The sequence below is a fragment of the Pectinophora gossypiella genome, unplaced genomic scaffold (assembly GCF_024362695.1).
Source record: "Pectinophora gossypiella unplaced genomic scaffold, ilPecGoss1.1 Pgos_36, whole genome shotgun sequence".
Taxonomy (NCBI): domain Eukaryota; kingdom Metazoa; phylum Arthropoda; class Insecta; order Lepidoptera; family Gelechiidae; genus Pectinophora; species Pectinophora gossypiella.
In genome coordinates, this window is record NW_026063246.1 from 320,597 (window position 1) to 344,581 (window position 23,985).

The 23,985-nt window shown below is 38.6% G+C and overlaps 1 protein-coding gene across 1 annotated transcript; it reads left to right on the forward strand.

Annotated features, from left to right (window-relative positions):
• The first annotated feature begins 6,991 nt into the window (after positions 1 to 6,991).
• LOC126381126 (tropomyosin-1, isoforms 33/34-like) lies at positions 6,992 to 17,407 on the forward strand. The gene is made up of 3 exons (XM_050030657.1): positions 6,992 to 7,775; positions 8,112 to 8,339; positions 17,304 to 17,407. The coding sequence occupies exons 1-3, from the start codon at positions 6,992 to 6,994 to the stop codon at positions 17,405 to 17,407; spliced, it is 1,116 nt and encodes a 371-aa protein (XP_049886614.1).
• The last annotated feature ends 6,578 nt before the right edge of the window (positions 17,408 to 23,985 follow it).

The window sequence follows — 23,985 nt, forward strand, 5'->3', positions numbered from 1 at the left end:
CCTGAATGCAGCAATAAAAGCTTTAGCTGTCAAATCGGTAACAGCTTCAATGTGAATTGCACGGGTCACCATGCAAATGAAAAGACAAATATATCCTTTATAAGATTTTGAACCATGGCCAGGTGAAAACCTAATATTGATGGGTCCAGCATAATCGACTCCTGCTGATCTGAAGGGTTTACTCGGTCTTAACCTTACTTGTGGTAATTGACCCATCAGTTGCGGTTTGGTTGCTTTAGAATGTCTCCAACAGGTGACACATCTCCTACAGTGTTTTTTCACTTGGTCTCTCGCACGTAAAATCCAGTATTTTGCTCGAAGAAAATTTAACATGAGTTGTGGTCCTCCATGAAGAGTCTTATTATGGGCATCTGCTATTAGAAGATCAGTAAGACAGCTTCTAGCAGGTATTATAATCGGATGTCTCTTCTCATAGTGTATGCGGGCTTGATCTATGCGTCCACCCACTCTTAATATCCCGTTTTGATCCAAAATGGGATAAAGGGTATGGAGTACGCTCCTTTTAGGAACACACTTGCCTTGTTCTAACAGTCGTATCTCTTCACTAAATTCATACTCTTGAACCTGTTTGATACATTTCTGTAAAGTCTCATCCATTTCTTTCGCTGTCACAACTTCTGTATTCTTCTGACGTTCTTCCTTTGGCAATCTAAAATTTAAAACTCTTCTGCAATATGAAATTACTTTCAACATTCTAGTCAAGTTTGAATATTTATTCCACACAAAATCTTCTTTCTTTTCCTCTGTCACTAGTAATGTTTTAATTCTTTCTTCTTCGTGTGTTTCTGGTACTTCACAGCTTTCTGTAACGACTTCATCCTCGCGTAGCCAATGTGGTCCGTACCACCAGAGAAAATGATTCTGCAATTCTGCTGGTCGCAGACCTCTCGAAGCACAATCTGAGGGATTCATCTCTGATGCTACATGTCCCCATTGCTCATATTCTAATATAGTTAGAATCTCACTCACACGGTTGCTCACAAATGTAGTCCATCGGCTCGCTCCACCTTTCAGCCATGCTAAGACTACAGTTGAATCCGTCCAAGCAAATAACTTCGGCTTTGGGATGTTCATGACTTGCGATACTTCAAATAAAAGCTTAGCTGCTAGAGCGGCACCGCAAAGCTCTAGACGCGGAATTGACACTTCCTTCTCAATCGGAGCGACCTTTGTTTTGGCCGACACCAATTGCACATGAATATTCCCACGACTGTCAGTAACACGAATGTAAACTGCAGCAGCGAAAGCAGCTCTAGAAGCATCTGAGAATGCATGCAGTTCCCCATCGCAAGTTTGTGTGCAATGAAGCCAGCGCGGAATTACGATATCCGTGATTTGCAGTAGCTCGTCGCGATAGCGTAACCATTCGGTTAGCAACTCATCTGTCAACGGATCGTCCCAATCCAAATGTGCTTTCCAGATCTTTTGTATGATTATTTTGGCTGTGATTACAACTGGCGCAATCCAACCTATAGGATCATACAGCCGGGCAATATCTGAGAGAACTTGTCTCTTAGTTACTGGGATCTGGGTCTCTGGCAAGTTGACAGTGTATTCAAAATTGTCAGTGGCTCTATTCCACTTTATACCCAAGACTTTGAGCATATTGTCCGCTTTGATAGGTAGTGACGGCTCGCCACTGTGATTATGTTCACCAATGTGCTCAAGAAACTTGGCATTGTTGCTGCTCCACTTCTGAAGCTGAAACCCTCCTAAAATCATGAGATTATTCATCTCATCAAATATCACTTTTGCCTCATCTTCTGTGTTGCAACCAGTCATCAAATCGTCGACGTAAAAATCGCTCTTCGTGATATTTGATGCAATTGGAAACTCATGTTTCTCCTCTTCCGCAAGTCTCAATAGGGTTTTAACTGCCAGGTATGGTGCACAAGCAGTCCCGAACGTCAAGGTCAAAAGTTTATAGTGTTGTACTGGCGCTTCTGGGTTGGGTCTCCACAAAATTCTCTGAAAATTGGCATCTTCGTCATCAACACGCACCTGCCTATACATTTTGACTAAATCAGCCACGATGCATATACGATGAACTCGCCACCTCATTAGTAAGTGTCGTAAGTCTTGTTGGAGCTTTGGTCCAACTAAAAGATTGTCATTTAGGGAAACACCATTAACCCCTTTAGAAGACGCATTGAATACCACACGTACCTTTGTGGTTTGTTTGTCCTCTCTTACCACCGCATGATGGGGCAGGTATACAGCCTTTGAATTTTCGACGTCTTTCTCGTCGACCACAGACATATGATTTAACGTAAGGTATTCGGCTAACACCTTCCGATATTCGCTGTATAGTGATGGGTTCTTTAGCAGTCTCTTTTCTAAAGACCACAGCTTTTTCGTTGCTATCTCTTGTGATTGTCCGTATTGACATTTCGGATTTTCTTCGTTAAACGGCAATCTCACAACGAACCTCCCTTCTTCATTTCTTCTCGTTGTAGCTTCATAAAACTCCTCACATCTTTGTTCGTCCTTAGTAAAAGCCTTCTGAATCCTATTGGGTTCTGCTTCCATCTCCCAAAATTGCTTAAGCAACTCGTCTCCCTGCATGTGAACGTGCATGCTTATCGCATTGTTCCTCGCTGAAGTCGAATCATTGGACACCTTACCAGAAACAACCCATCCAAGAATCGTATTTTGTGCAATAAGGTTTCCTTGAGGGTGTTTGATCATGCCGCTTAATAAAATCTCACTATAAACTTCAGCTCCAAGCAAAATATTTATTTTACCTGGCGATGTATACTCAGGATCAGCTAACTGTAAGTCCTCTAAATCCAGCCAATCAGGTGATCGTAAATTGTCACTAGGAAGCAATGACGTTAGTGACCCTAAAACGTAAGCTTGAACTCGAATTGTAATATCCGGGTTATGACGCGACTCAATATATAAAGATACCATGTGCTTAACACGCGTTTGACCATCTCCCAGACCTGACACCAAACCATTGACCAATGTGCGTTTAAGGCCAAGTACAAGTATTGTACAGTGGCTTCCGTTACAAACGACGCCTGTGACCCCTGATCTAGTAAAGCTCTAATAGAGTACTTAAGTCCATTTCTAGAATGAGCCTTAATAATAGCAGTAGCAAGTAACACATTATAGCTTTGAATCTCGCCCTTAGAAAAGTTAGCTACAATTCTCATTTCTCCTCTCGATGTACTCGCTTGTGACGTCTTCTCATTCATCGTGGATTGTGTGTTTTCTGCCTTAGTATGGCAGCCCTCCGTGGATCCCTCCTTTTCAAAGTGTAACATCGTATGGTGTCTTCTCCCACATCTCCTGCAGCTTGTAGACTGACGACATTTACTCACTACATGTGTAGGTGACATGCAGTTGAAACATAAGCCTCTCGACTGAATGAAATCTTGCCTAGATTGTACAGATTGTTCACCGAACTTCTTGCATTGGAACAAGTAGTGCTGACCATCACACATCGTACAGGTGACCTCACTTGCTTTCTTTTCGCCTTGAATACTTGAGTGAAAAGATTTCGTCTTCATCGGTTGCTTCTGAGCAGGCGCTTTTGTATTTTGCTTTGCAGAGTCGATCATTTCTAGACTGCGAAATCTAGCCTCTAGGTAACTAACAAGTTGTGACCATTTTGGTAATTCTTCTGTCAATTCTGTCATCGTACTCAGTTGATTCTCCCATTGCTTATGAGACTCTGTATCTAGCTTGGACACTACTAAGTAAATGATTATAACATCCCAAGAATCTGTGTCAATATCCATGTTCTTCAATGCTTTCAAGCAAGATGTTGTAGTATCAAGCAGTTGTTTAATAGCGCTCGCTGACTCTGTAGTGATCTGTTTCTGGGTAAATAACGTCTTCATCACTGCATTCGAATTAAATCTCCGATTGTTATATCTCTTTGTTAAATGCTTCCAAGCCTCGTCATAGTTCTTCTCTGTAGTAGCGAAATTCCGTAGCAAGTTCTCTGGTTCTCCAGTTAAACTAGTTTTTAGGTAATGTAGTTTTTGAACCGATGATAGTTTATCATTCATGTGAATAAGAGACACAAACATATCATAGAACGCTTGCCACTCCTCATATTTGCCTGTAAAAACTGGCAATTGTATTCTTGGAAGTTTAACTTCGGAGTTAGAAGTAGTAGGTGCATCTCCACTTGGTACTATTGTTGTGGATTTAAAAGGTTTCTCAAGATATGGTATTAACGCTTCCTTGATAGTGGTTTTGTATGACGTATAAAGCTCCTCGAACGCATCGCATTTATCTTCACTGAAATAGCTATACGACTGCTTATATTCCGGTGAGACAGCTGCCAGAAGTTCACGATGTCCCTTTTTGAAGTCAATGTATAGTTCTTCTAAGGTTTGTAATCGCGTTTCCAAATAAGGCCTCTTTATTCTATCTTTCGGACTCTTCTTATAATTTGTAAATAGCTTTCTCTAATCTTTCATACAACTCAATTTGATAATTTAATATCTCTTTAGCCGTTGCCATAATAACTGTTTACTAATAACCACAAACTAAATGAACAGTTGTGCAAAATTTCACAAGTCCAAAAATGTTCACGAATTTACTAAGTCTATAGAAAAAAATCACAAAAATTTTACAAGTCCAAAACGTTGCGAATTTTTCTAAGTTCGTGGAATAAATCTTAAAATTTTACAAGTCCAAATCTTCACAAATTTTTATAAGTTGAAACACTTCGTTATTTTGTCTATCTTTTATTTCTCACTTCACTTGTTTTTTTTTTTACTCACGATTACTAAGTCCAAGTCCTATTCCCGGTTTCGGCACCAATGTTTAAGTTCCAGGATCCACAATAAAACACTCGCACTAGTAACCAAATGTATTTAATGCACACACTTACACTTTGAAACTTAACTCAAAAAAATAGGTAAAAAAACTTTTTAAGTTAAACGGTTTTATGTTAAACATACATTGCAATGTTTAAGCTAAATGTACTAAAAACCAAAAAATAATAAAATAGATACAGTCGTGGGAATTATAAACATATTATAATATAAACATATGCATGGTCCGTGGGGCACGTCAATTGTCTACAATCGTTGATTAAAATGTTTGTTTTGTAATGTTACACTATAATTAGGCAGTTGTTCAACCGACAACGATGGACGTGTGATAAGTAGGGCTAGAATGTGGAAACAAGCTAGCAAGCTCGATTATAAGCGAATTTTAGGGTTTCATAGTGGTGAGCGAGTAGTACTTTTATCATATGTTTTGTCGATTAAAGACAAACTACGAGCAGTGAAACGATTCCTCGCCAGCCAGCAGTGTGAATATCCAACGATAAACTAGTTGAAACATCTCTTTTATTTACATGGAGTATAAAACTATTGGAATTTCCATGAGCAAGAAAATAGTAAGTAATTTCCTCACCGTCTGCGGGCCAACTGCCTAACGACGAATTAAACGATTCTTCTATCGCACATTAAGTCGATAATTTGTAGACAATTGACGTGCCCCACGGTTTTATTTTAGTCTAGTCTATGCATATGTTTATAATTCCCACGACTGTATCTATTTTATTATTTTTTGGTTTTTAGTACATTTAGCTTAAACATTGCAATGTATGTTTAACATAAAACCGTTTAACTTAAAAAGTTTTTTTACCTATTTTTTAAATGCTCATTTTGTAAGGAAAAACACAACAGTTTACTACATCAGGATAATCCAGAGAAAGTTATCAAACAGGTAGCACTTTCCATAAATAAATGTGATGATGTTTTGTTGCCAACTATTAAAGTCAAATTAATTGATAAAAATGGCCACGAATTTTATGTAAAGGCGCTTTGTGACTCTGGTAGTCAACTTTCATTTGTATTATCTGATTTGACAGATAAAATTAATTGCAATTTAACTGATGAGCATATGTCCATCAGTGGGATTTGTGATGATAAAAATAAAATAAACCAAAAAGCGTCGTTTCAAATTTATTCAATTAATAATAATAGCAAGTTGGATATATCTTGTTGTGTCGTGCCAAAAATAACCTGTGACTTACCACAGTTTAAAATTGATGCAAACAGCATTAATATGCCCTCTCATATTAAATTAGCAGACCCAGACTTTTATAAGTGTGACAAAATAAGCCTACTGTTAGGTTGTGATTTGTTCTTTCAAATCTTATTGCGTGACAAGCTTCCGCTTACTGCTGGATTGTGTTTGCATAATACACTCTTCGGCTATGTTGTGGCTGGCAAGGTGTCGGAGAGCAGTGCTTCTTCTCTGGGCAGCAATACAGTAAGTATAAATAATGATGAACAGGTAATTCAATCAGGAAATCGGCAACACTGACGCGTAAATGTCAAGACGCGTATCTTAGTTTTAATTTCTTATTTTTATTAATATCATAGTTTTTAGCCGATTAATTTACTTGTATTTGTATTAATTTTAGTATATAAAGTGTGTAAAATATAAATTTGTGTATTTGAAGTGGAAAAAATTGTGTAAATTCAAATCAGCTGATTGTCGTACGGAGACCAACGGACACCGACGTTACGAATTCGAAAATACGGACTAAAACCTGGGGAGTATTGCTTTTGTTCTATATTATTACATTAGCTAGCGATAAATATTATTGCTATAACATAATAGTACACAGATCACACCAGAGATTAAAGTCCAACCTCACACCCGGCACCGTTGTAGTCTCGCTTTGTTTTTGACGTTAAGTAAAAACAAAGTTGACGACAAAAGCAACGGAAACACACAATATTTTCTGCTTATTTGCACACTTGCAATAACATTATATTGTTAGCAATATATTGTTTATTGTAGCAGTGTAAAACATTACTTTTTACTCCACAAATTAGACATAAATAACATAATACAGACATACACATAGCATTCCGTTATGTAGGTACTTATTGTTGTTTACTAAGTAAAATAATTATTATAGGTATTTTATATTTTTCTTGGAATAGTTACTGCTGCCTTTCCTTTATTATTTCAGATTCTGTCTAGTATGGCTCCCTGCAGCAAAAAGGAATTAGAACAAAAACTGAAGCAAGCCCTTCTTGAACTACAGGCATCTCAAGAGGAATGCAAGAAGCTTCTAGAAGAACATGAAGAGAGTGAGGCAGAAGTAATAAATATAAATAATAGAATACTGTTTTTAAAGAACGAGCTCACTGAGTTAGATGGTCGGTATAAGGACTTACAGGAGCAACGGGACCACTTACAATCCGTGATCAACTCACAGGAGGAATGTCAAAACAACCATGAGGCTGCTCTAAATCGTATCAGAGAACTAGAGCAACAGGTTGCTGTAGCCTATAATACAATAAAAGCTCATGAGGACCAACATTCTACCAATGAGTCACAACAAACTTTGGCATTATACAATGAGTTAGTCCATGAAGAAAATTGCCAAAATAATGAGTCCATGACCATAGATCTCACTTCAATGAGCGATAAATATAGTGATGATGATGAAGGTTATGAAGAAAAATATAAATTACGACAAGAAAATTGTGAGCTCCAACGCCAATTAGCCCGAATACAGCAACTATATGACAATGCACAGAAGGAAATTGCCGAACACATCAAGGCAACAGAGTCCCTGGTAATTAACACGGAACGGCTTGAGTCTCTGGTGCACGACCGAAACCTGGAGCTGGAAACACTACGCGCTAAAACAAGCAGCGAGTCTAGAGAGGATTTGCAGCGCGGGGGGCTGGTCGTAGATTCTGGAGCCTCACCGTCCACCAGCGCCGCGTGTACCACGCGCCGCGAGACCGCGCCGCGAGGTACCACGCCCCGTAGGGCTGTGAGACGCAACGCCGCGCCGCCCAGTGCCGCGTCGCCTAGTGCTGCGCCGGCCAGGGCCAAATCACGCAGGGTTACAACACGCAGAGCCGCGCCGCCCATCGCCGCGTCGCCTATTGCTGCGCCGGCCAGGGCTGCATCGCGTAGGGCTGCGACACGCAGAGCCGCACCGCCCAGTGCCGCGTCGCCTAGTGCTGCGCCGGCCAGGGCCGCATCGCGTAGGGTTGCGACACGCAGAGCCGCGCCGCCCAGTGTCGCGTCGCCTAGTGCTGCGTCGGCAAGGGCCACGCCGCGTAGGGCTGCGTCACGCAGAGCAGCGAAATGCAGTGCCGTGCTCCCCGCCGGTGCGCCGCTGGCCGCAGTGATGTGCGACACCGCACCGCCCAACAACGAGCCGCCGTGTGCCGCGCTGCCAAGTGTCGCGTCGGCCGGTGATGTGCCGCCGGGAGCCGAGCCGCGGAGGGTCGGAGCTCGCGGAGCCTCGAGGCGCGGGGCGTCAGCGACAGCGCCACCGCCCGCGGCGCCCGCGCCCGCTGCGCCGACAGGTGGGGCGCTGCGAGGGCCCGAAAAGGTCGCGACCGCATTGCCAAACATCGTCGCGCCCCAGAAAGACTGTGTCCCACGTCTAGCGAAAAAGACTGTTGTGTTCTCGGACGATATAGGCATAGGTTTAGGACTACTTCTAAAAAACTCTTTTGATCATGACATTATTAATGTGTGCATGCCTGGCGCGTCATATTCGCAAATCATCACAAAATTATTCCAGTGTAAATATGTAATAACAGGGGAGTTCTCACCATCAAAACCATCATTCTCCATCTTGATAATTTATTTAATAATAATAATAAACAATTACAAAATAATCAAATTACAATTCAAAGATTAAATATAGAAAAAAATAGGTAAAAAAACTTTTTAAGTTAAACGGTTTTATGTTAAACATACATTGCAATGTTTAAGCTAAATGAACTAAAAACCAAAAAATAATAAAATAGATACAGTCGTGGGAATTATAAACATATGCATAGACTAGACTAAAATAAAACCGTGGGGCACGTCAATTGTCTACAAATTATCGACTTAATGTGCGATAGAAGAATCGTTTAATTCGTCGTTAGGCAGTTGGCCCGCAGACGGTGAGGAAATTACTTACTATTTTCTTGCTCATGGAAATTCCAATAGTTTTATACTCCATGTAAATAAAAGAGATGTTTCAACTAGTTTATCGTTGGATATTCACACTGCTGGCTGGCGAGGAATCGTTTCACTGCTCGTAGTTTGTCTTTAATCCACAAAACATATGATAAAAGTACTACTCGCTCACCACTATGAAACCCTAAAACTCGCTTATAATCGAGCTTGCTAGCTTGTTTCCACATTCTAGCCCTACTTATCACACGTCCATCGTTGTCGGTTGAACAACTGCCTAATTATAGTGTAACATTACAAAACAAACATTTTAATCAACGATTGTAGACAATTGACGTGCCCCACGGTTTTATTTTAGTCTAGTCTATGCATATGTTTATAATTCCCACGACTGTATCTATTTTATTATTTTTTGGTTTTTAGTACATTTAGCTTAAACATTGTAATGTATGTTTAACATAAAACCGTTTAACTTAAAAAGTTTTTTTACCTATTTTTATTTTCTAGTTTTTAGTTTTTATTTCGCATTCTGTTTAATTCATTTAGTGCTTCATTATTGCAAGGTTTCGTGCCCGTTAGTTTATTGCAGTCCAACTCCTCTATACGTAGTCCCTGCAAAGATCTTACTCTACTAAGAGCCACGTAGGCTTGACCTTCTTCAAACAGTTTCGCACCTAAATATACGACTGCGTGATCCACAGTGCTGCCCTGCATTTTATGTATTGTAGAAGCCCATGATAGTATTAAAGGCAACATTCTTCTTTCAGCCGTCATCCCAGATTCAATTTCTAAATTTTAATCTTATTATTATACGCCATTTAGTGGCTGCGCCCATCTTAAATATTGAGGTTGTATAGTGCACTGTATTCTTCTTGTCAAGCCCTTTTATTTGATACCCATATTGGTGGGATTGATAAAAAATTGTTATAAGCCATTTGGTAGCGGCGGCCATCTTAGATTTCAATTTTGCATAGTAAATTGTATTCTACTTGTTGAGACCTTTCATTTGATACTCATGTTGATGGGATTGATAAAACCTAAGTTATCCGCCATTTTGTAGAGGCCGCCATCTTGGATTTTATTTTTATATAGTACATTGTATTCTACTGGTTAAGCACTTTCATTTGATACCCATATTGATAGGATTGATAAAACCTACGTTATCCGCCATTTTGTAGCGGCCGCCATCTTGGATTTAATTTTTTTTAGTATATTGTATTCTGCTTGTTGAGCCCTTTCATTTGATACCCATATTGATGGGATTGATAAAACCTACGTTATCCGACGGATTGATAAAACCTACGTTATCCGCCATTTTGTAGCGGCTGCCATCTTGGATTTAAATTTTTTTAGTATATTGTATTCTGCTTGTTGAGCCCTTTCATTTGATACTCATATTGATGGGATTGATAAAACCTACGTTATCCGCCATTTTGTAGCGGCCGCCATCTTGGATTTATAATGATAATGAATAAACATAATTGTATTGTCACCAAAATCCAAAGTGTATACAAAATTTCAGATTAATCGTGTTAGGTTTTCTGTAATTTTGTGCGAATTTGTGTTGCCTTCATATGGCAACACTAGGAGAAAGGGTATAAAAAGGCGTGTTTGTCTTTCATTGGGGTTCTTTTGATTCGAGCACGCATCGAAGGCAGACGTACCATTTTGAACACGTGTACACTTGTGTTTGAGCACGCGTGCGTTTTGGAAATTTAGAGTAAGTAACCAATATACTTATTATTTATTATTTCAATGGTTGTTTTATTTATAGAGCATGTACCTGAGGCAGCTTTATGTATATCCAGGTATGCGTATGTTAGTTAATGATCATGTTACTGTGGTCATACTACATTTCAGAAGTGGGATCGTATCCATATGTGTTAATCAGGATACACCGTTTTTGAGATATTTTACTTTGGAAATATATCTATATAAATATATACATATAGGGTTATCTGAAGAATATTTACATGTTCCAATGTTTTCGAGTTCCAGATTATGCCTCTTGAAGACGAGATCGTTCCACGAAGACGACTGACGAGCCGAGCCGAGCCGAGCCGAGCCGAGCCGAGCCGAGCCGAGCCGAGCCGAGCCGAGCCGAGACGAGCCGAGACGAGCCGAGACGAGCCGAGCCGAGCCGAGACGAGCCGAGACGAGCCGAGATGAGCCGAGCCGAGCCGAGACGAGCCGAGCCGAGCCGAGACGAGCCGAGCCGAGCCGAGACGAGCCGAGACGAGCCGAAACGAGCCGAGACGAGCCGAGCCGAGCCGAGCCGAGCCGATACAAGCCGGGAGCGCAGCCGGAGAGAGAGCCGGGAGTGCAGCCGGAGAGAGACGTCGCTTCACGCGTCGGCACAACGAGCGACACAGCCAACGACGTCGCGGCGAAGGGCAGGAGGTGCGACGTTCGTCGGCAGCTAAGGGAATAGAAAGGTCAGATAGCCCTACATTTTCATCTAAAGATGTTCTTAATGTTGTTGAATCATTAGTTAACTTAAGATCTTAACCTAATCCGACAGCAGTCGCCACATCACATCCTTCCAGTAGTATTATGAACCATGTTACCCGAATTTGGACCCTCATCGAAAAGTCAAAAGATTGATACTTGGTTAAAGAAAGTTAATGAGTGTGCCACTGTTTACGGATGGGATGAGAACAACCGTTATCCACTTCGCAATGCAGAAACTGCAGGAGTTGGCCAAAGTTTGGTATGAAAGCTTCAATTCTATTTTGTACAGCTGGGCAGAATGGCAGCAAAAGTGGTTAGACGCATTTCCTTTTGAACATGATTATGGCCAATCCCTGGAGGATACGCTTAGGCGAAAGAGTAGGTTTGGTGAACCGCTAGAGGTTTATTATTATGAAGAATTAGCCATCGTGAACCGGTGTGACATCGAAGGGAAACGAGCCGTGGACTGCATTATCCACGGATTAAGTGACAAGACAATTAGATCCAGCGATAAGCGTTACGATGTACGCAGCCTGATCAACTCCATTTTCTGATGAGTAATAAGGAGAACCAACCGCCGCCCGATCGCTTTCATTTTAATAAAACAAAGTAGTCGACTGAATCCACAGCGGGAAGTAATAATGACAATAGGGATAAATCAGTTAAGACTTCAAAAAAAAAATTCAAGTTACAAATTATTTTGTTTTAACTGTAGGGAAAAAGGTTACCCGTATCTTAAATGCCCCAAACCTCTGGTCCAATGTACAGGATGTCGTAGGTTCGGTCATAAAATGGAAACTTGCAGAGTCCCTTTTTTTTTTGAAAACCGTGATAATCTAGGTAACATTCCTAAAATCATGCGCATACTTACCTCTAAGTCGGGCTCAAAATATTTCAATACAGTTAGGGTAAATGACACCTCTATGATATCGTTTATAGATTTCGGTAGCGAAGTTTCGCTCATAAAACAAACAACGACACTGATTTTGGGGTAGACTTGTGATCAACCCCCGACTCCATTAAAAGTTTTGGTAGTAATTTTATTTTGTCCATGGGCAGGACACAGGTTAATTTATGCATCGACGGTGTTAGTGCGGATGTTTTGTGTCACGTGGTTGACAGTAATCTGCTCAATTGTCCGATATTAGTGGGACAGCCCTTCACCGAACAGAAGCAGGTGCTGGTATTCAAGAATGCCAACGAATTGAGGTTTTATTATGATGATGAATTCCCTTTTGCTAACGGTGGTAGTGGTGATACTGCGAGTGTAAAGGTCGTCTCCGCTTCATGCGCAAGATTGAGTGGAGAGGCGATTATCAGAGCTCGTACTGATGTTGTGATTAATTGATATGTTAGGCTTAGCGGAAGAGTCGTGGGGAAGCCAAACCGAGAATTCACGATAGCCGGCGGGTTATACAAAGTAGAGGAAGGTCAGCTCTTTGTTCATATTACCCCATTGTCAGCTTTTGTTATATTGATGAAGGTGATATTATAGGTAGATGAAATAGAGTTCAGATTGTCAATCATATTTGTACATCACCCACAGACCTCGTTGGCGAGCATTTAGGTATAGAGCCTAAAGATGTTAACTTTAGCAAAAACGCTTGAAGAGCCACATAAACGACGTCTATTTTAACATTTTGAACGAATACAAGCATTGCTTCGCGCAATCATTAGAGGAGTTGGGATGTACAAATATGACTGAAATGAAAATTGAATTGAATATTGAGCGTCCTGTGGTTTATCGGCCTTACATATTGTCGCACAAGGAACGACAACAAGTAAGAGAAATGGTTGGTGAGATGATGAATGCGGGGATTGTACGAGAAATTGTATCGGAATATGCGAGTCCAATTATGTTGGTTCGTAAGAAGGACGGTAAACAAAGGCTCTGTGTTGATTATAGGTTTCTGAATTCAATGACAGTTAAGATAAGGTACCTGATGGCAGTGATTGAAGACGAGATTGCTCGATTAGTGGGGCAGGCCTACTTTATAACTTTGGATCTGGCATCTGGATACTACCAGGTGCCTATTGCAGAAGAATCGAAACCCTAAACTTCCTTTATCACCCCAGACGACCAATATGAATTTAATCGTATGCCGTTTGGGTTGGCTAACGAACCAGCTGTATTTCAAAGGCTGATGAATAAGGTATTGGTTTCCGCTAGGTTCTCAGAAGCTACTGCTTACATCGATGACGTATTAACTTACGAAAAGGATGTAGAAGAGTGTTTGGATAGGTAAGAAAGGGCTTTACAGTTGATAGGAAAGGCAAGCCTAACTCTGAATTTGGCAAAATGTAATTTCTTACAGCAGAATTATTAACTATTTGGGTTATGATATTAGCGCTGCTGGGGGCGGCCGGCTGACAAAAAGACACAGTCAGTGTTTGATGTTCCTCGTCCCACCAGTCCACATTCCGTCCGCCAATTTCTGGGACTAGTAGGATATTTTCGGAAAATTTATAAGGAGTTACGCGTCTTTATCACATCCGTTGAATAAGTTGCTCAAGAAGGATGTGGAATGGTGTTGGACTGAGGAACAAGAAGCCGCATTTGTTGATCTCAAGAGTAGTCTGATAGATAGGCCAATCTTAGCCATTTACGACCCGACCGCCGAAACACAGTTGCACACTGACGCCAGTGAAGTGGGCGTCAGTGGAATATTGATGCAGCGACGTAATGGAAACGACACCTACCATCCCGTAGCGTACTATAGTCGCCAGACATCTCCAGAAGAGAAAAGGTTTATAAACTTGAGACTCTTGCTATAGGTAGTAAGTTCGCTCAAAAGTTTCGGGTTTATCTTCTGGGTCAGAATTTCAAAATCATGACCGATTGTAGTGCGTTGCGCTCCATGCTTTCCAAACGCGATTTGGTTAGACGTATTGCCCGCTGGTGGCTGTTTTTGCTTTTTGAATATCGTGCTGGCACGAAAATGTCGCACGTGGACCTTCTATTTCGGAACCCAATTGAGGATCTTAGTTCAATGGAAATTGACGCTAGTCTTTACCCGACGGTTATGTCAATCAATGAGGGGGACAGGTTGTAGACTCTTCAATTAGGTGATAGTGAACTGGGTCGCATTCGGGAATTTCTTACCACTGATATTGATGCAGATGGGTTAAAGTACATAACAGAAAACTAATTGAAATGAGGGCCTATTCCACGTAAACGAAAAGTCGAGGTGCCTTTTCACACCCTGTACATCAATCACCTTGGACCTTTTTGTGCGATCAAAGAGAGGAAAACTCTTACCTATTGGTAGTCGTAGATGCCTTTACGAAATTTAAATTTATCAGGCCAGTCAGAAATACCAAAAACAGTTACAACAACGCGAGAATTAGAAGATATTTTCTATACGTTCAGAAACCCAGATCGAATTATTAGCGACCGCGGTACTTTCTTCACATCGTACGTGTTCAAACGTTTTGCTCGGATAAAGGTATTAGACACGTGTTGAACGCAGTTGCAAGTCCTAGGTCCAATGGACAAGTAGAGCAGTGTAATCGCACGATGTTAGGGTCGTTAACTGCGCAAAATCTTAATTTTGACAAGAACGTCTGGGATGACAAGATAGGTAGAGTCCAATGGGGCATGAACAACACCCGTCGGAAGACAACGGGACGGACTGAGGTAATGTTTGGACTTCAGATGGATGCGGAAATTAATCCTATGTTGAACGAAATAGTATGCGAAACGCAAAATTATACTTTATTGTCAGTTCGGGAATCCCTTAAAGATGTAAAAATTGACGATTCAAAGTGTAACAATGTTACCTACTGAATAAACATATTTTTGAGTTTGAATTTGTTGGGATTGATGACTACTTCATTTAACAAATCGAATGTCACCCTGGATTCACGTTAATGATGATAAAGAAAGTAGTGATGAAGATGACTGATTGTGTCATTATTATATACAATCAAAAGAAAGTAAGTAGAGGTACTGTTTGTTGGATGAAACTGTAAGATGTGTATTTAGTAATAGCTTGAGAAGGAGGGCTCATAGCTATTTAGTTAAGGCGACTTTCAATTTTGTGAGGAGGGTTCACAATTATTTTAATTATCGTATATAAGAAGGAAGGGTTTGTATACGATAGTTACAAGTGTGAGAAAGAAGGTTCACACTCAATTGCTTTGCAATAGTTCGTGAGAAAGAAGGGTTTGCGAACTATTGCCAACTTGAATAGCTTTATAATGTTATGATTATTTTAATTATCGTATATAAGAAGGAAGGGTTTGTATACGATAGTTACAAGTGTGAGAAAGAAGGTTCACACTCAATTGCTTTGCAATAGTTCGTGAGAAAGAAGGGTTTGCGAACTATTGCCAACTTGAATAGCTTTATAATATTATGATTATTTTAATTATCGTATATAAGAAGGAAGGGTTTGTATACGATAGTTACAAGTGTGAGAAAGAAGGTTCACACTCAATTGCTTTGCAATGGTTCGTGAGAAGGAAGGGTTTGCGAACTATTGACAACTTGAGTAGCTTTATATTATGATTATTTTAATTATCGTATATAAGAAGGAAGGTTTGTATACGATAATTACAAGTGTGAGAAAGAAGGTTCACACTCAATTGCTTTGCAATAGTTCGTGAGAAGGAAGGGTTTGCGAACTATTGACAACTTGAATAGCTTTATATTATGATTAGAAAGAAGAGCTGATGTTTCACCCCGTAAATGTGATTATATGTCGTTGTACTTTTAGATTTTAAGTGAAGCTTTGTAACTGTTCTCGATGAGTGTGGAATCACTTGGCCCGCCGAATGTTAGGTTTGAACATTAGACGTTTTGTCTACGTGCATGAGGACATGCACGACGTCAGGATGGTCGAATGTTAGGTTTTCTGTAATTTTGTGCGAATTTGTGTTGCCTTCATATGGCAACACTAGGAGAAAGGGTATAAAAAGGCGTGTTTGTCTTTCATTGGGGTTCTTTTGATTCGAGCACGCATCGAAGGCAGACGTACCATTTTGAACACGTGTACACTTGTGTTTGAGCACGCGTGCGTTTTGGAAATTTAGAGTAAGTAACCAATATACTTATTATTTATTATTTCAATGGTTGTTTTATTTATAGAGCATGTACCTGAGGCAGCTTTATGTATATCCAGGTATGCGTATGTTAGTTAATGATCATGTTACTGTGGTCATACTACAATCGGTTGACAGGAAGAGGGTGAAATTTGAATTACTAAATTTGACCCAAGAATAAATAAAACAAACGGGGTGAGCTAAATATAAAACTGTTTAATTTTGCATAGTAAATTGTATTCTACTTGTTTGAGACCTTTCATTTGATACCCATGTTGATGGGATTGATAAAACCTAAGTTATCCGCCATTTTGTAGAGGCCGCCATCTTGGATTTTAATTTTATATAGTACATTGTATTCTACTGGTTGAGCACTTTCATTTGATACCCATATTGATAGGATTGATAAAACCTACGTTATCCGCCATTTTGTAGCGGCCGCCATCTTGGATTAAATTTTTTTTTAGTATATTGTATTCTGCTTGTTGAGCCCTTTCATTTGATACCTATATTGATGGGATTGATAAAACCTACGTTATCCGCCATTTTGTAGCAGCCGCCATCTTGGAATTTTTTTTTTTTTAGTATATTGTATTCTGCTTGTTGAGCCCTTTCATTTGATACCCATATTGATGGGATTGATAAAACCTACGTTATCCGCCATTTTGTAGCGGCCGCCATCTTGGATTTATAATGATAATGAATATACATTATTGTATTGTCACGAAAATCCAAAGTGTATACAAAATTTCAGATTAATCGGTTGACAGGAAGAGGGTGAAATTTGAATTACTAAATTTGACCCAAGAATAAAACAAACGGGGTGAGCTAAATAAAACCGTTTAAAAAGTATTACCTCACGACAGATATGAGATACGTCGAGTCAATGGTCGTGGTCGATTTAGAAAAGTCTGTCACAGAAGCGCCCCCAAGTTTGAGATGCAAAGTAATATGGCTGTATCGGCAATGAATAGAGAACAATCTGAAGGAGACAATTGATTAAAACATTTAAGTTAAGTATGAAATTTATTTCGTTGTGTTATACCAATGTGGGATAACCCAGCTAAAGTTTTTCTAGTGACGTGAATACAATTATTGAAGAATTGTAGATGTTTAACGACGACATGATCTAAACCACTCAAAAAAACTCAAAAAATCTAAACCACTCAAGTTAGACGTTTGAAATTTGACATGCAGGTACCTTAGTAAACTTAAAGCTTAGTTGCAACAGGATATTGCAAAATTCCCACGGGAATGGGAGTTAGCGGGAAAAAACATTTGTATGAAAAAATCTAAACCGCGTAAGATAGGAGTAGATGTTTTTAATCTAGCATGCATGCATACCTAAGTTTAGTTATGGCTGCGTTTTGAAAAATGGGAGTTAGCGGGGAAAAAATGTTGTATGAAAAAATCTATACTGCATAAGTTAGATGCTTGAAATTTGACGTGCACTCCCACACACACAAAGATCTCTCTTTTATAACACGCTACGCGGACGAAGTCGCGGGCAAAAGCTAGTATAGATTATAATTCGTATATGCTCTCTAAGAAGTCTGAAATAAAATTAAGCAAAATTAAAAATTTTGAAAAAACCCACGACGGTAAAAATCTCATCGAAAAAGAATAAAATAACTCAAAACCCCCGACTTAACCCAATTATTATGTAACGAAATATTATATTAGACTTAAAAATACTTTCTAAAAAAGAGTTGATATCTCGAGACATCGGTAATAGATATACTTAAGTACCTAACAATGAATATGGATGTTTACAGTTTTTTCCTAACGTGTCTGTTTCTCGAAGATATACTTAAATGTAGCGATAATAATTTTACCATAATACATAACCGAGGAATATCCGTCGGGGGCTGCCATTAACCCAGCTAAAGTTTTTCTAGTGACGTGAATACAATTATTGAAGAATTGTAGATGTTTAACGACGACATGATGGACTAATGTTATGGGCGATAGGCTGATCCCTTATCACCATAAGTTTCATCATATCCAGCTTACGACATCGTATCAACAGTGGCTGCAAGTTGTCTTTGATTACTAGTGGCTCTGCCCACCCCATTAGGGATTACGGGCGTGAGTTTATGTATGTATGTATGTAACGACGACATAAAATACACTTATGAGTATGATTAATTTTTTGTTGAAATTTCATATAGAAAAGGCAGCCCCCGACGGATATTCCTCGGTTATGTATTATGGTAAAATTATTATCGCTACATTTAAGTATATCTTCGAGAATAAGTATTAACAACACTTTGCTTTACTTAATACATAACATACATAAACTGCCTATATACGTCCCACTGCTGGGCACAGGCCTCCCCTCAATCAACCGGAGGGGGTATGGAGCATACTCCACCACGCTGCTCCACTGCGGGTTGGTGGAGGTGTTTTTACGGCTAATAGCCGGGACCAACGGCTTAACGTGCCCTCCGAAGCACGGAATCATCTTATTTTTTCGGACAATCAGGTGATTCAAGCCTGAAAAGTCCTTACCAAACAAAGGACAGTCTCACAAAGTGATTTCGACAATGTCCCCATCGGGAATCGAACCCGGACCACCAGATCGTGAGCCTAACGCTCTAACCACTAGACCACGGAGGCTGTTTACTTAATACTACCTGATTATTGAGTGATGGGTTCAACTTTATGAATTAAATGAGGATTAATTGGATGAATTTGATTCACTTGACCACACAATCCACGTGCCACTTATAGTCGATCTTGATTTTTCTTTAATCTTCGCCAATCACTTCGTATTAATTTATCTACAATTTATTGATTGTAATCTTCTCTGAAATCTGGCTCGAAGGACCATGAATATGCCTGATATGCCTTTTTACTGATTTTTAAGGGATTTAGGTAGCAATGAAACAGCACCGTGTTCGACGTAATTACGTGTAATCAATGGAACCGAAAAAAAGAAACGCCTGTCAAAAACAATTAATTAATAAAAACTATTGCAAATAAATTGCTATTATAAATTGAAGAGGCGTTTCGAATAATATTTATTCTAAACACTAATATTGTGGCGCCCCCTAGTGAGTTACAGACATGACACCTGTCTAATAACATGAACTCATCAAACACAAACCCGTTATTGAAAACCGCATCAAAATCGGATTATTAGTTTAGAAGATAATTAATAACATTTCTTTGCACAAACGCACACACAAACATCTCTCACCCTAAACGCATATACCTGCTCCGTTCCGTCATGGGTAAAAAAGGGCAGTTCGCGCTATTTATAATCTGCGTTGTCGGGACTCTTTAAGGGAGCTGTTTAAAGAAATAAATATACTGACGGTCGCAAGTCAATATATTTATGAAAACATTATGTATGTGCGTAAAAATGTATCTCCTTCCGAGAAACTGTGAAAGGCATACTTACAATACAAGGAATAAAAATAAAATTGTTGTTCAAAATTCTAGATTAAGTAAATTAAATTCATCTTTTTTGGGGTTATGTATACGTTTTTACAATAAAATACCAGATAGTATTTTAAATTTGTCAGAGAACAAATTTAAAGCTCACGTGAAGCTTACTTTATGTAAAAAAGCCTATTATAAGATTAATGATTACCTAAATGATAAAAATGTCTGGTATTGAATGTGTTCCTCTAGTTATTAAATAACTTGTAATGTACCCTCATTGATTTAAAAGATGTGTTGCTGTTGCAGTTTCTTGTCATTTCTTCTCCTCAGCCATAACACCTTGCGAAATGACGTAAATTCAAAAATGTTACATTAACCTTCAACAAGTTTATCCATGATAATTACGTTGAATAAATGATTCTGATTCTGATTCTGAAATCTAAAAATGAAAATGACAGTTTAGAAATAAATATGCAGAATTTTTGGAAATGTGAACAAGTCTCTGAAATTTACAAGGAAGCTGCTTCAGACCAAGAACTGGCTGAATCGATTTTCACTGAGTCTCTGGTGCTAGAGGATGGTAGATTTCAAGTGGACTTGCCATTGAAGTAAAATTTAGATCAATTGAAGCTAGGAGATTCACTTTCTCGTGCTATTCAGCGTTTTCATAACCTTGAAAAAAGATTTGTTAAGGATCCTGTTCTCTTTCAAAAGTACAAGGCTTTCATTGAAGAATATTTGTCTTTAGGTCATGCAGAATATGTCGACATTGAAATATATGATTTAGAGAGTGGTCAAATTTATTTCTTACCCCATCACCCCGTTATGAATGAAAATAGTAGTACAACTAAGCTAAGGGTTGTTTTTGATGGTTCGATGTTCACCAATTTGGGGATTTCATTAAATGATGTTTTATTGAACGGTCCATGCGTTCAAAATGAGTTGTTTAACATTCTAATTTTGTTTAGATTGCACAAGTATGTTTTTGTCACTGACATACAAAAAATGTTTAGACAAATGAAGCTTAACAAAGCTCACTGTCAATTACAAAATATTTTATGGAGGGATTCGCCTCAAGAAGGCTTGAAATTTATACAATTACAAACCGTAACCTACGGCTTGAAAAGCTCCACATTTTTGGCAACAAGGTGTTTGGTAGAATTGGCTCACAGATATAAGGATTTGTATCCATTAGGGGCATCTATCTTAATAAACAATACATACATTGATGATGCCAATGTAGGTAGCAATGACATTGATTCATTAATTGAGATGAAAAAACAATTGATAGAATTGTTGAAACTTGGAGGGTTTACACTTCATAAGTGGAGTTCAAATGACATAAAAGTATTAAATGACATTCCTTCAGAATCAAAACAATTTACTGAGATTGATTTGTGTAAAGATGAAAACCAGTGTGTCAAAACATTAGGGGTTTCTTATAATATTCATTCTGATACACTTAAACTCACAAGCCCTCAGCAAGTATTATTGGAAACTTATACAAAGCGCCAAGCATTAAGTTTCATTAGTAAAATGTTTGATCCTTTGGGTCTTGTAGGCCCAATCATTGTGCTTGCAAAGATTATTATGCAGTTAACTTGGTTAGCTAAAGTTTCATGGGATTCTCCTCTCCCTTCTGAATTAAATAAAATGTTTATAAAGTTTGCTCAAAACTTAAATGATATGAAGCCAATAATAATTAAAAGAAATACTGACACAAGTAATGCACAAGTCATTGAGTTAGTAGTGTTTTCAGACGCCTCAAACAAGGCCTATGGGTGTTGTGTGTATTTAAGAGTGATTGACAAGGAAGGGAACGTTAAAGTCAATTTATTGTGCTCAAAATCAAGGATAAATCCTATTAAACCTTTAAGCACACCTCGCCTCGAACTTAACAGTGCGTTATTACTAGCCAAATTAGTGAAAAAGATTTATGATCAAATGATCAATGCAGGCTTCAAACTCAAAGTACATTTATATGTGGATTCTCAAATAGTTCTCTCTTGGTTGAATACAGCCCCTGCTAAGCTAGGTGTGTATGTAGCTAATAGGGTGAAGGCAATCTGCGAGCTGACAGAAACTTTTTCATGGTCATATCGCACCCCCCGTGGAAAAACGCAGTAAGTGGACTAGCGACATTTTTTTTTATTGCACCATTCAATTCAGCGTACACGAATACACCTTCTCACAAATTTTCATTAAGATATCAGTAAAAATGAAGAAATTATTACAAAAACAATGAAATTGTGCAACATTGATAAAAATATTTTTCCCCCATAATAAGAAAGTAAGTATAAATACGTGATTTTTTTTTGTAATTTTCCCATATAGTAAAGTCATAATAACACTTACGTCGATTTTACACGAAAGTTTTTTAGGATGGTCGAGTCGTAAGTAAACGTACTAACATGTTTCACGACATTATACGACACGACAGTGGTTGTACGTCTAGTTACTTCGTTATTCCACGAATCTTTTAGCGTTACTATTTGGTGTAACTCCAGCTACTTGCCTATTCTGCGAATCTTTTAGCGTAACGGTTTGGTGTAAATATAATCACGTTTTTTTTTCCAAGCAAGATTTGATATTACTATTACGTTATTTCATTTAACTTCATTTTTCGATGACATATTTTATACTACACTCTTCATAAATATGAATACAACTCTTTTAAAGGCAATAATTTGAATCATTTGTCGTGTTATTCTAATTACTGTACTTACGCCGCGCCGGCGGCGGCGGGCTGCACACTCAAAGAGAGGTATTAGAAAGATATTAGAGAGGTATTACATCTATCCACCAATTTTTCGTCAATCTCGACTTTATATTCAACCAAAAATCGACCCTATTATTACTGTACTGTGATCGTTATTTGTAGGGTCGTATGCTGATTGTGCTTTTACCACGGTAAAACCAAGATCACCCATAGACAAAATTATAGCCGACGAAGTTTATAAAAAACGACCTTATTATTATCGCACTGTGATCGTTATTTGTAGAGTGAAAGCTGATTGTCTATTTGTGATCGTAGTTTTACCACGGTATTCCGTCAGTCAGCATACGACCCTACAAATAACGATCGCATTGCAGTAATAATAAGGTCGATTTTTGTTAGAATAAAAACTCATGATTGACGAATGTTGGATAGATGTAATAATTATCTCTCTATTTAATTTGTTCATGGTGGCTACTCGAAGCGTGCATATCTTTGTGTGGAAGTAAAAAACCCAAGGATTATACGTATGCTCAACTTGGACAAAATCGAAGATGGTGAGTTATTTACTTATAAATAGACTAGCTAGATTTTAGGTACCTATTACCTTACCTACTTAGTATATTACTATTTATTAGACTATTAATATTATAAATATTTTGTTTTGTAAGGTTTACACAGAAGCAGATACCTACCTACTTGACGTAAGTTGGTTTGGTTAATGCGTGATGATGATTGCACTGCTCTGTACTAATTATTAAAGTATACTAAGCATGCCTAGGTGCCTATTCGGTGCTTTTAATCTATAAACTAACTACCTATTTAAATTAGGGTGTGCCGTTTTTATACATTCGCTATCACCTGGCATAGCACCTGGTATATAAATAAAATAAAGATATTTTAACAAAAAACTGTTACGTGATCAACTGTAGTATTTCGGCTTGGTTGTGAATTATCTACCTAGGTATATAAGTTAACTTTTGCAAAAACACCCTTGATTTTGTTATTTGTTCGCTTGAGTTTGATATGCATTTTATTATTAACGCATTGGTACTAACCTTCTATTTAATACCTAAATAACGATAAAATATCTAGGTTTGTGTCTAATTATTAGGGTGATTTGGTAATGGGTCATTTTTATTGCTTGACGTCTATTATGTACCTACCTACAAACAATGTATTTAAACCATTATGTTACAATTAACAGATTCCATTAATACTGCAACCCAATCCAGTACAACCCAGTGGAAGAATGACCAGAAATGCAAAAATATTTCAAGAAACTATGGGATATCTTCTCGTCGTAGTCAACATGAGACACATTCTCTTGAAGGTTCGTATGTACCTATCCGTATCCTACTAAAGTCGAGTAAACTTCTTCTTCTCTCGTGTGGGTTGAGACAATAATTGACTGACCTCATCAACCCTAGTATCAGGGTTAC

Excerpts from the sequence above, each read along its gene's own strand:
- LOC126381126 (XM_050030657.1), top strand. The coding sequence starts at position 6,992 with ATGGCTCCCTGCAGCAAAAAGGAATTAGAACAAAAACTGAAGCAAGCC. Across the intron at positions 7,776-8,111 it reads CCGCGAGACCGCGCCGCGAG|CGAAATGCAGTGCCGTGCTC; the intron begins GTACCACGCCCC and ends CACGCAGAGCAG. Across the intron at positions 8,340-17,303 it reads CGCGCCCGCTGCGCCGACAG|ATATGAGATACGTCGAGTCA; the intron begins GTGGGGCGCTGC and ends ACCTCACGACAG.